General features: G+C 35.4%; 1 protein-coding gene across 4 annotated transcripts in view; it reads left to right on the forward strand.

The window, feature by feature from the left end:
• The window catches only part of fam168a (family with sequence similarity 168 member A), a 65,826-nt gene that overhangs the window by 44,064 nt on the left and 8,405 nt on the right, over nucleotides 1–13,357 (forward strand). For 2 of the 4 annotated variants that reach the window (XM_051870496.1, XM_051870495.1), the window contains 3 exons: nucleotides 3,259–3,339; nucleotides 7,826–7,951; nucleotides 10,552–10,694. In XM_051870496.1, coding sequence (XP_051726456.1) covers nucleotides 3,259–3,339; nucleotides 7,826–7,951; nucleotides 10,552–10,694 — 350 coding nt within the window. The remainder of the gene's footprint in view (nucleotides 1–3,258; nucleotides 3,340–7,825; nucleotides 7,952–10,551; nucleotides 10,695–13,357) is intronic. The other 2 variants (XM_051870498.1, XM_051870497.1) reach the window with 1 other exon arrangement.

Below are 13,357 nucleotides of genomic sequence, written 5' to 3' on the forward strand. Positions count from 1 at the left end.
GCTAATTTCAGATTTGATGCCTGCTACAGGTCTCAAAAAAGTTGGCACGGGGCAACAAATGGCTGAAAAAGCAAGAAATTTTGAAAAGATTCAGCTGCATTCAGATTCTAGCAACTAATTAAGTTAATTGATATCAGGTCTGTAACATGATTAGCTATAAAAGGGATGTCTTAGAGAGGCAGAGTCTCTCAGAAGTAAAGATGGGCAGAGGCTCTCCCATCTGTGAAAGAGTGAGCAAAAAGATCATGGAAAACAATGTTCCTCAATGTCAAATTGCAAAGGCTTTGCAAATCTCATCATCTACAGTGCATAACATCATCAAAAGATTCAGAGAAACTGGAGAAATCTCTGTGCGTAAGGGACAAGGCCGAAGACCTTTATTGGATGCCCGTTGTCTTCGGGCCCTCAGACGACACTGCATCACTCATCGGCATGATTGTCTCAATGACATTACTAAATGGGGTCAGGAATACTTCCAAAAACCACTGTCAGGTAAACACAATCCGCCGTGCCATCTGCAGATGCCAACTAAAGCTCTATCATGCAAAAAGGAAGCCATATGTGAACATGGTCCAGAAGCGCCGTCATGTCCTGTGGGCCATGGCTCATTTAAAATGGACTGTTTCAAAGTGGAAAAGTGTTCTATGGTCAGACGAGTCCAAATTTGACATTCTTGTTGGAAATCATGGACGCCATGTCCTCCGGGCTAAAGAGGAGGGAGACCTTCCAGCGTGTTATCAGCATTCAGTTCAAAAGCCAGCATCTCTGATGGTATGGGGGTGCATAAGTGCATACGGTATGGGCAGCTTCATGTTTTGGAAGGCACTATGAATGCTGAAAGGTATATAAAGGTTTTAGAGCAACATATGCTCCCCTCCAGATGACGTCTGTTTCAGGGAAGGCCTTGTATATTTCAGAAGGACAATGCAAAACCACATACTGCAGCTATTACAACAGCATGGCTTTGTCGTAGAAGATCCCGGGTGCTGAATTGGCCTGCCTGCAGTCTAGATCTTTTACCTATAGAGAACATCTGGCGCATCATTAAACGAAAAATACGTCAAAGACGACCAAAAACATTTCAGCAGCTGGAAACCTATATCAGGCAAGAATGGGACCAAATTCCAACACCAAAACTCCAGAAACTCATAACCTCGATGCCCAGATGTCTTCAAACTGTTTTGAAAAGAAAAGGAGATGCTACACCATGGTAAACATGCCCCCATCCCAACTATTTTGAGACCTGAAGCAGGCATCAAATTTGAAATGAGCTCATTTTGTGCATAAAATTGTAAAATTTCTCCGTTTAAACATTTATGTTCTGTATGTTCTATTGTGAAAAAAATATTGGCTTATGTGATTTGAAAGTCTTTTAGTTTTCATTTTATTCAAATTTAAAAAAAAAACGTCCCAACTTTTCCGGAATTGTCAATGTTGCAGAGTTCATCAATTTGATATGTTAAATTTTTGTTCATGTTTAACACAGTAATTTAATTGCAGCAATGATATATTAGAAAATAAGTTATCATTGGGATAGAATTTATGATATATTAGAAAATAAGTTATCATTGGGATAGAGATGCTCTGGCTGGTCAATTTGAGCTTCTTGCTTATGTACATGCCAGGTTTGAACATAGAAAAAAATAGCCTGTGCATTCTTCTAAATATCTCCTTTTATGTACAAACAGATATATGTGAGGGTGAGTAGATGATGGCAGAATTGTCATTTGTGGGTGAACACATGATCAAACAGGTCCTCACAGGCCCACTCTTATGAGTGTAACAAACTGAACATCAGTATTTCTCCTGCATCCACCAGTTTTGATATAAAGCATCCCTTGCAGCGAGCTGTTCAGACCTGGATACTCCCTTCCCATGATGCCCTGTACGTCTGACAGCCCGCGCTGTTCAGTATGGAGCGATGCACTGGGTTTCACACTCATCCGACTGTGTCTTATCAAGACAGACATGTCGTAATGGAGGCCATCTGTGCTCATCCTGTTCAATAAAGAGCTCACCTCGCTCTCTTTTCCTATGTTATCACAGGTTACAGAGACTGATTTGGATCAGTATATTTGGAAAAATGAATAGCCTTTTCGTTTACAGAAATGAATCTGCATTTGCTTACGTTAATTTATGTTCTGGTGACTCTCTGAAAAAAGAAAGTTGCTTTTATAATCTGTTGTATTGCTGAGTGAAACAGGATACTCAACTTGAAAAAGGTTGGACAGGACTGGATTTTATCCAGTTGGGAATGGATTGATTTGTGAAAAGTGGGCATTCAATGTGAAAATGGAGCCAAATTATGTTCTAAAGCCTATATAGATATTTAGCTATTGGTTTATTTTATAATCTTATCCAAAGCTCAACAAGAAGAGGAGCTCGCACACATAATAGTAAAAGATTTCTTACAAACAAATACTTTATTTAGAGGCCAAATGCAAAGACAAAACCTTTTTGATTCACATCATCAATGTTGTATTGTCTTTGCATCTGGCCTCTAAATAAAGTATTTGTAAGAAATCTTTTCTTATTATGTGTGCAAGCTCCTCTTCTTGTTCAACTCTGTTTTTTGAGCTTACGCACCAAAGTAATTTTTATCTACAGATTTTTCATTATTTGGTGTGGATGTTCTATGGATTTTCGGTTGTTTTTGCTGTTTATAACCTTATCCAAAGAAATTAATACTTTTATTCAACAATTAAATTGATCAAAAGTGACAGTAGAGTCATTTATAATGCTACCATTTTAAATAGATGCAAGAATCCTCAAAAAAAGTATCACAGTTTCCACAAATAATATTAAGCAGCAGAACTGTTTTAACATTGATAATAATAAAAAATGTTTCTTGAGCAGCAAATCAGCATATTAGAATGATTTCTAAAGGATCATGTGACACTGAAGACTGGAGTAATGATGCTGAAAATTTAGCTTTGCTATTTTAAATTGTAATAACATTTCAGAATATCACTGTTTTTACTGTATTTTTGATCAAATAAATGCAGCTTTGGTGAGCAAAAGAGACTTCTCTTTTTTTTTTCTTTTTTTTTTTCTTAAAAATTTGTTCATTTAAAATTCACTGAGGAAAATTGTTTATCTTGTTTATTAGAAATTGTTTATATGTTGGCAATTCTGACACATCAGATCAGTAATATGTGCTACTGACCAGTGCAGATCAATTCAATTAATTGCTAATGTTGATTGTAAGCATGTTTTAGTGTCATTTTTTTAAACTGTTGTCTCTTTGCATGTGTACAGGTTATCCCGGAGGTTATCCTACGACTGCCCCGACCTACACAGCCAACCTTTATCAGACAGGTAGCCCAGGATACCCACCAGGTGTGTACACGTACTCACACACATCCACACACACCCTCTATACTTTCCAGTGAATATAGCATAATACACACTTACATTAGCAAAAACATATATGAGACCAAACATTTACACACGTTATTTATGCAGTATTCACAAACACATCCTAATGCATTTTACGGTCTAGCCTCATTATGCTCATGATGCTGGCCTGTAATTGAACAAATTAAACAGCATATTACTGTTAATATAGTGCTGGTTCCAACTAGTGACAGAGTATATGCAATAAATTTTCATAATGATTGGCTTTATTTGTATTTATATAACTGTGCAACTCGAAAGTGACTGATGTATGAGTCCACTAATTGTGTTTTGTTCAGTAATGAGCAGTTCCCTGAAATGATTTTGGTCAATAAATCTGTTTGCATCTCAATCTGGCAAGTTATATGCGAATAATGATATTTTAGTAGCTGTTTTCAGTTGTGCATCTGCATAATTTGAGTGTGAAATTCAGTCTCGAGAGAAACCAGATGCAGTGAGGATGAGTCATGTGAAGAAGTTGACTTTAAGTGCAGATAATTTCCCACTAGTCTTGTGTTAACAGGCTTGTTTGAATCAGCTATGTGTGACTCAACTTGTAGCATGATGTTTAACACTGTTTTGTTAAAAAAGAAATGGATTTGTGCTGTAAGCAGACATTTTTGGATCTCATTTTGGATCAGGATGTAAATGGTGCACTAGTGGAGTTGGTTTGTGAGGTCTGTGATATGATCAGTGCCGCCCTGAACAGATATGATTTTTCTGTATAATTTTCTCTGTAATGTTAGGATTTGACATTCCACCTGCCACTCTTATACATGCTTATACATTCTTACATGCTTATACAGGCTGTTTCTTAGATCAGAGATCAAGTTGACATTTTGCTGAATATATTCATATTTTTATGTTTGCTCTAGTTACTGGCTTGCTTGGATATAATCTCAGATACCAGTAAATGGTAGTTTTGGTTGACCAGCACTATTTTCACACAATGTTACACTTTCTCCACAAGTTCCTTTGGTTTTCACCCAATATCTTCATGAAAAGCATGTTGACTTCAAAGATTTCTGCAAGGTCCTTTTTTGTGTGTTAAAAATACCATTAAAAATACATGCTACAAAAATAGTCTGTGTGGTAAGACGTGCATTTAGACCAGAATGTTAAATGCAAAGAATAAAAACATAACTAAATGGTAATTGAGCATATCTGCTTTAAAGGGGAATTCCTGTAAATTTTGTTGTTGACATTAAAGACTAAAATATCCAATAAAATACTATAATGTCTTGGTGCAAATTCATCATTTGGTAAAAGGTAGTCAAATTAGGCAGATGCTAAATGGACCCATCAAAAATGAGGACATGGTTTATGCAGACTACAGTGTGTTTTATGCAATGAATAACTGGCTACCATCAAACTTTGTGTTTGATAACAGTTTTGGCCCGGTGTCGGGACGGCACTTGATCTAAAATCTGGGTCCGGAAGCAAAACTAGTTGAGAACTACTAATTTAGACAACTACTGCTGATGTCTTTCCATTCAAAATGCACCAAACAGTGAAAAATATCTCTTGATTGAATAAATGTTGGCTGTAGTACTTTGTCTGTAGTTCATATCTTATTCTTTACATACAATGCCATTTGAAAAATACATTTTAAAAGACATTGATATTATTTTTTGACCATTTTTTCTCTCACCATTTCTTGAACTTTATTTTTATATATTTCATATGACATTAAGGTCAGGTCAATTGTCAGTGTGTCAGCTTCGCAATATTTTATGTATTTTAATTTATTTTAATAATTACAAAATATTCTCATGGCCAAGTCGTTAAAATTTCTAATAAAGCTTAGCACTATTTTACATTGATTGGAAAGTTTTCATTTATATTATTGGTTTTAGCTATTGACGATTAATCGTTTACCGGCCATATTTTCCAATTTTATTTAACAGTATCAACAAATTTGGTCGACCTATAAACAATAGCATTTGAAATTGCATTTAAAAAAAAAATGATTTCTCTCCCTTTTTTCTTTCTCCATTTCCTGTACATTATCTATATATTTGACATGACAATAACATTTAAAATAATAAAAGTCTCAGTAGTGATAAAGCTTGGCTATTTATTTATTTTAATAGTTAAAAGTTACAAGTCATTGTTCATTTTCTTATCAAGTTCAGAACTATTTTACATTTAAGTAGAAAATTTTTGTTCATATTATTGATTTTAAAGACTATCTGCGATTTAATAGGTTTTCAGCCATATTTTCCAATTTTAGTTATAGATATCGCCTTAATCCATTATCTGTAAACCTCTACAAATATATTACATGTATGGATATTTTAGACCTACTGTATCATAATTTCATCATTATCATAAGTATCATAGTTACCATAATAATTATCTGAATCACATAAAGCCCTCATGCATGCATAAAGCGCAGCACTGAACCGCTGCAGTGATGTCATGTGTGAGGTGTCTATGCGGCACTGATGCCATTGTGTGATTCCAGCAGTCTCTCTTTTTCTTTGTCCCTCTGTGCTCTCTTGTGATTGGTGCAAACTCATGAGATGTTACCATCGCCCCCTTGTGGCTCTGATAGGATTGCTTCATTAGGAAGGAAGACTTGCTATTAAATACTATTTATTCATTTTGCTGATGCGTTTATCTGACGGAATTTACAGTAATCTTATTACAGGGACAATCCTCCTGGAGTAATGGCTTTTTGATTATCACGTGCAATAGTTCATGCTTAGATATTTAACCTCTATGCCAACACATAGAGTCATTATGGATTAGCATCCTGCTATATTACTAATGCTATTTTTTGCATAATATATGGCATGAACAGTATGCAGGTTTTTTTGTATGCATTGAATCCATACCTGACCTTCTACATTCGCCAAAATGTGCAGCATACAGTACATTTGTAGCATACTGCATTGAATAGCTGACAATGCAATGCACTTAATCTTCCATTTCCAGTGTAATGAATGAAAAGTTACCAACCATGCTTTTGTTATTTTAACATGTCCCTCTTCATTCATTTTTAACTTCCAAAATTAAGACATTTTACACAAAACTGGATGAAGTGCAAAATAACCGTTCTGACTTAAAGGGATAGTTCACCCAAAAAATAAAATTCTGTCATCATTTACTCACCCTCAGGTTGTTCCAAACCTGTATAAAAAATGTTGTTCTGTTGAACACAAAGGAATATATTTTGAAGAATGTGGGAAACTGAACAATTCTGGGGCACCTTTGACTTCCATAGTATTTTTTTCCCTACTATGGAAGTCAATGGTGCCCCAAAGCGGCCTGGTTACAAACATTCTTACAAATATCTACCTTTGTGTACAGCAGAACAAAGAAATTTATACAGGTTTGGAACAACTTGAGAGGGAGTAAATGATGACAGAATTTTCATTTTTAGGTGAACTATCCCTTTAAGATTTTACTGCCAAATACATAAAATAGAGGTAATTATGGAAAATAATCCAAGATGAAAATATGACACCACTCATATATCATGTAACAACATATTTATCATTGAATAATGCCTATTGTTTTATATACGATTTTTATCAAATATTAGGCAGTATACAGTGCATACTACGTAGTATTCAGTATGCAGTAACCTAGTATTTTAATTTCGAACATAGCCATTGAGTGGAATGTATTGATGTTCACTGTTGTTCAGTTTAATGGGAATTGAACCATCCAGCTTTCAATTGCAAGCCCAGAGTTTTTGTTTACAATACATTTACATTTTACATTTATTTTAGGAAACGCTTTTATCCGAAATGACTTACAAATGAGGAACCGTGCAAGCAGTTTCACAGCCTACTTGCTCCGTAAAGACATTTTAGTAGCTAATAGTTTTCTTGTTTAACTTTGTAGATTTATTGTTGAATAGAAAAATATTTTTAATTTTTTTTTTTTTTGTAGTTTCTGTTTTGTTTTGTTTTTTTATTCTACTTAGAGTTGCATATGTTACTGCTTGAACTGCCTTTCTTTATTGCTGTTAGAGAAGCATTTCAATGCCGAATAGAGCGCTTTTAGTGTCTTTTATGCAACGCCACATCCCATATTAGGTAACTAGATACCTAGGCTGGTAATGTTAACTATTTTAACCTGAAAAACTGACCACTGTGAAGATTTCCATAATAAATTCAGCAACTTCTTGCTTCAGAATTTTGGGAAGTGTAGGCAATTAAATAATTTTGAAATCAGTAATTGTGTATGGTAGATCTGCCTCTTTTTTTTTTTTTTCTTTCTTTTTTTTTCTTTTTTTTTTTTTTGGAGTAGTATTTTTTTTACTTCTAGAAGCCCACTTTTGCGGTCTGTTAAAACAAGGATCCAGAGGGTCAGTGAGAGGAGGAGAGGATAGTCAGGGCACCGTTTTGGAGATTAAGATGTGGCGATAGTCGTGACGCATATGTAACCCTTCTTGTGTTGTGTTTGTTTGGGACAGTGCTGCTGGTGAAGCAGGCCTGGCCCCAGACGGCATCTGCTCCGGGGCCCGGAGAAGGCTCCTATGACCTGGCCGTGGACGCTGGCTCAGAGAGCAGGCAGTACCAGGCCTCATCTACAGCATTCAGTAAATATGATTACTATACTCTACTGTAACTGCTGTGTGTTCCCCTGTTACTCTATAACACACAAACACACACCCTTTTACCTCGTTCAGACAGTCAGTTCAAATCTGATTTTTGTGTATATCCAATTGGAATCTGATTATATTTAGCAAGTGTGAACAGCAAAAAATCACATGAAATGCTATTTTTACAAATCCGTTTTGAGCTTCATTCATATTTGGTTTGAAATCCTGTTCAAATCGCATTTCTGGAAATCCATTTCAGTCTGACCGCTCAAATCTGATTTTGTGTGGTTTATGTCACTTTATCATGCCACGAAAAACACATGTCGGACGTTGTTATATCAAACATGCTGAAAGTCGCTGCTGAAACAAGGTTGTGTTGTTGCAAAGTGCCGGTCGAGTGGAAAATTACAATACAATGGTGACGTGTTGAAGACGGGCGGAGATGAAAGCACGGAATAAAGCCACACATGGCAGCCTCCTGTGTTTCTGCACAGCTACACATTGTCAGTTTCATGTAAATAAGAAAACATCTGTATTGCAAACCCCTCCACGTTGCTGTTTTTGGCGTCTGTCTACCAACGCAACACCATAGAAACTAATGCAGATATTCTGAAAAACATAAGAGCACCACGTGACAGACAAATCAGATCTGAATAGTTGAGATACACAGTGTGGACAGTCTATAATTTAGATCACATTCCAGTCGGATACACAAATAATCGAATTTGGACTGACAGTGTGAACATAGCTATAGAGTCCCATACTGCTTATAAAAAACACTTATTCTCATTGTTCTGTTTCCCCAGAGCGCGCACACACACACAAACACACGCACACAGACACACTTTTGGCCCTGCAGGATTCGATCACATAATGACGTCCATTCATGCTGTGTAAACAAACTTTACAATAAACTCTGTTCTAAAAACCTAGTGAGCTGCACTTCTGCCTACTGCCTACATAGGCAGCAACCTAATAAGGCAGCATCCTAAGTGAAAATGGAACCTTTTTAAAACACTTTTTATTTTATTTTTAGTTTTAAATATTTTTATTTGACCAAAGATGTGATTTTCCCATATATATTTTTTTCTGACCTGAAGTAAGATCCACATGAATTCTGTAAATCCAAGGAAAACATTGCTGCATTTATTATTATTTTGAATTTTTATTATTTTGATTATTATTATTATTCAAAAAAATTATTTTAATTTTTTACAGTGCAATAGTATTATTGCAGTAGTAATATATTTCTGTATTTTTATAATTGAAATAATAATGAAACATAAAAAACAGGTTTTCTTTTTGTCCTTAGTTGATCACATGACAATTGTATATTTATTTTGATTTAGATTTATAGCGCTCCGACATGAAGCGCTCTGGAGACTCGATTCATTACTGATTTCAGTCAAATTTGACATTAGCATATAAAATGATTTTAATAATATTTAAATTTTTATATAAATAGATTTATAATTGACATTTCTCTCGCTTTGTTTGGCATCTTGGATTATTTTTCACAATGCATTCTGGGATATAATAATTTGGTCAAAAATGTGGTATAAAATGTTAGTATTGTTACGATATTATTATAGTTTTTTTATGAATATTTTTAATTAGTTATTATTTTAATATTTTTCATTTTAATTTTAAAGTTTTTGTTTTTATCATTTGTATTAGGTTTTTTTTTTTTTTTTTTGGTGTCTATATATTTTATATATTTTTTAATTATACATAGTTTATGCCAGTTAACATTTCAAATAATGAATGTGTGTTTTTATGGTTTTAGTTAACTATAATAACCCTAAAATGCAACATTATCTTTTGTACGCCTTTGTGTCAGAGTGGGCCTATGATGTGCCTTAAAATGCTGTCTAGGTAAGCAGCTCACTAGGGTTTGTTACAGGTAAAATCTCACATTGCATACTGGAGACACACCATCTGAGATCTGAGCTTTCATTCTCACCGTAGACAGCAGAGCTTTTGGAATTGAGATTGCGTAAAATTGTGTTGTGGGATTGAATTAGACAGGAGTGGCTAAGCTAGACTAAAGACAGTTGAATCTGGTTTGTTGCATCAGTGGTTTGTCAAATGTGAAGTAATGACTGATAGCATGTCTTTGGTATGTAGGTAATCTATTGATGTGTTGCGCAACTAATAACGCCTCAAGCAATGTATTCTTGACTTCCGTTTGTGCAGCTGAATTCACATTCTTATGCTTTTTGTTACTACTTTGTTGTCAACAATCCTCCAATAAATCGCTGGCAAATAAAAAGCCTAACAAATGGTGTGTGTGGAAAAAGAGAAGGTGTCGGTGTGTGTGCTTGGTTGTTTAATGTGTGATATCTCTGACTTGAAAGGGTGTGTGAGTGTTTGCACTTCATATGTGCTTTAGTTTAGTTTGGCGCACTCCCTCCTTACACTTCTTGTGTGCTTTACTGGTGCTCACCAGAAGGTGGCGACGTGGAGGTTTTGGAAATCAAACCAGAGCACACGGACGTGTGTGAAGGAATATTTTATAGACTTAATATGTATTATATTCGATTGTTGTGTGCCAGATGCCTATCGGACCTAACAATCTGTTTCCGTCTCTGTTTCAGGATACACTGCAGGAACGCCTTATAAAGTCCCCCCTACTCAGACCAATGGAGCCCCTCCTCCCTATTCCCCATCCCCTAACCCCTACCAGACGGCCATGTACCCTATTAGAAGTGCCTATCCCCAGCAGAACCTCTATGCTCAGGTAAGACCTTGTTCTATACCCTGAATATTGCGAAGTTGCTTTGAAACATTTTCTATTGAGCAAGGCACTATAAATATAAAAGTGACAACTAACACGTAGCAAGCTAGAATAACTCCATCATCCATGATAAGCATAATGTTTTGTGGTGTTTTTAATAATTAGTTATCAAGAGAGAAATCAAACTTGACCCTTCTCCTCTTATTCTGCAATATTTATCAGAAAAAAAAGGTTTTGCAATCTACTATAATAACTTGCTTGACCTATGTCAGCCCATGGCTATTCAAGTATTGTTATAGATTACTTTTGTCAGTAATGCTGCAATTTTACCGTCTTTCCAAAAGTTAAGGATTAGTTCACTTTAAAATTAAAATTACCCCAAGATTTACTCACCCTCAAGCCATTCTAGGTGTTTATGACTTTCTTCTTTCTGATGAACACAATCGGAGTTATATAAATAAACCTCACGCGTCCAAGCTTTATAATGGCAGTGAACGGGACCAACGAGTATGAAGCTCAAGAAAGTGCATCCATCCATTATAAACGAATTCCACATGGCTCTGGGGGCTTAATAAAGGCCTTCTGAAGTGAAGTGAAGCGATGCGTTTGTGTAAGAAAAATATCCACATTTAACGAGTTATAAAGTAAAATGTATAGCTTCCGACAGACCGCCTTCTGTATTCAACTTACGAAGAAAGTGTAAAGCCTCTCGCGGTTCAAAACGCTTTCACTACGTCCTACGGCTTCAGTACTCAACTTAAAGGGTTAGTTCACCCAAAAACGTTCCACACCCGTAAGACCTTCGTTCATCTTCGGAACACAAATAAGGATATTTTTGATAAAATCCGATGGCTCAGTGAGCTACTAAAGACATATTTACAGTTCATGTGACTACAGTGGTTCAACCTTAATATTATGAAGCGACAAGAATATTTTTTGTGCGCCAAAAAAACAAAATAACTTTATTCAACAATATCTAGTGATGGGTGATTTCAAAACACTGCTTCATGAAGCTTCGAAGCTTTACAAATCTTTTGTTTCGAATAAGTGGTTCGTAGCGTAACGAGGCTTCGTTACGTCATAAATGTTAATTATCTTGCTGGCATCAGATTTTATCAAAAATATCTTAATTTGTGTTCCAAAGATGAACAAAGGTCTTACGGGTGTGGAATGACATAAGGGTGAGTAATTAATGACAGAATTTTCATTTTTGAGTGAAATAACCCTTTAAGAAAAAAGCGTAACTGATTTGATGTAAAAGTAACTATTCCTTTTGTTTTATTCAGAGTTGTTCAGAGTCTGTAGTGCTTATAAATGTAATGAAAATATTATTAGACCTTTTAAATGTTTTTCTGCATTTCTCCCTCATTCTTGGGAGTTTGTTGTCAGATAGGGTTATATTTTTAAAATGCATCAAGGTGCTCTCAACTCTGCTTTTTGTGTTGTTGTTTTTTTTTTTCTCCATGGTCATATTTTAATATTCATGTGTCTGTATAATGAGTGTTACAGATCTGTGTTTTATTGGTTGTTTTCTCCTCTTTCCCCTCCTTCTACTCTCCCACTTTTCCACAGCTTTACATGCCCATTTCTAGAGACTTTTTCTACTCTGAGGTGTGAACGACCAGGGTTTCATGACACGTTAATGTTCAACTAACAACAAAAGACAAAAAGAAAATCACCCACTGCTCTTGACTGAATAGCTTTTGTAACTTTGATAAGGATTAATCTATATTTTATTTATACAGTGAAGACTATGCAGTGTTTTATTTTGATTTCTTTATTCAATTTCCGTACCTTAAAATTGTGATGTTTCACTGTCTGGTATCTAAAAATTTGAACCACAACCCCAACCAGGCCAGTAGAAAAAAATCCTTAGCGTTGAGCCCTGTGAAAGATAAAATATGATGAACAGTGAAAGTAACAGAAGCTCCTACATAAAGATAACTGAAGGAACATAACATACAGTGCCCTCCACAATTATTGGCACCCTTAGTAAATATGAGCAAAGGTGGCTGTGAAAATAAATCTGCATTATTTATCCTTTTGATCTTTCATTCAAAAAATTCACAAAATTCTAAACTTTCATCGAAGTAAAACAATTGAAAGTGGGGGAAACTCACATTATGAAATAAATGTTTTTCTCCAATACATGTTGGCCACAATTATTGGCACCCCTAGAAATTCTTATGAGTAAAATATCTCTGAAGTATATTCCCGTTCATATTTACATTTTTTTTTAGCACACCAGGGTTACTAGGAGCATGAAATTGTCCAGCCATGACTTCCTGTTCCACAGGAGTATAAACATGAGGAAAAACAAAGGCCAAATTCCCAAAATAAAGTGGCTGTACACAAAATAAAGTGGCTGTAAGAAAATAGCTAAAGCATTGAAAATCCCCATTTCCACTATCAGGGCAATAATTAAGAAGTTCCAATCAACTAAATATGTTACAAATCTGCCTGGAAGAGGACGTTTGTCTAAATCGTCCTAATGTGAAGTGAGGAGGAAAGTTTGAGTGGCCAAAGACTCTCCAAAGATCACAGCTAGAGAATTGCTGAGATTAGTTGAGTCTTGAGTGTCAGAAAGTCAAAAAAAAAATTATCAAACAGCGCCTACATCCCCACAAGTTGTTCGGGAGAGTTTCAAGAAAAATCCTCTGCTCTCA

This window comes from Ctenopharyngodon idella, chromosome 18 (assembly GCF_019924925.1).
Source record: "Ctenopharyngodon idella isolate HZGC_01 chromosome 18, HZGC01, whole genome shotgun sequence".
Taxonomy (NCBI): Eukaryota; Metazoa; Chordata; class Actinopteri; order Cypriniformes; family Xenocyprididae; genus Ctenopharyngodon; species Ctenopharyngodon idella.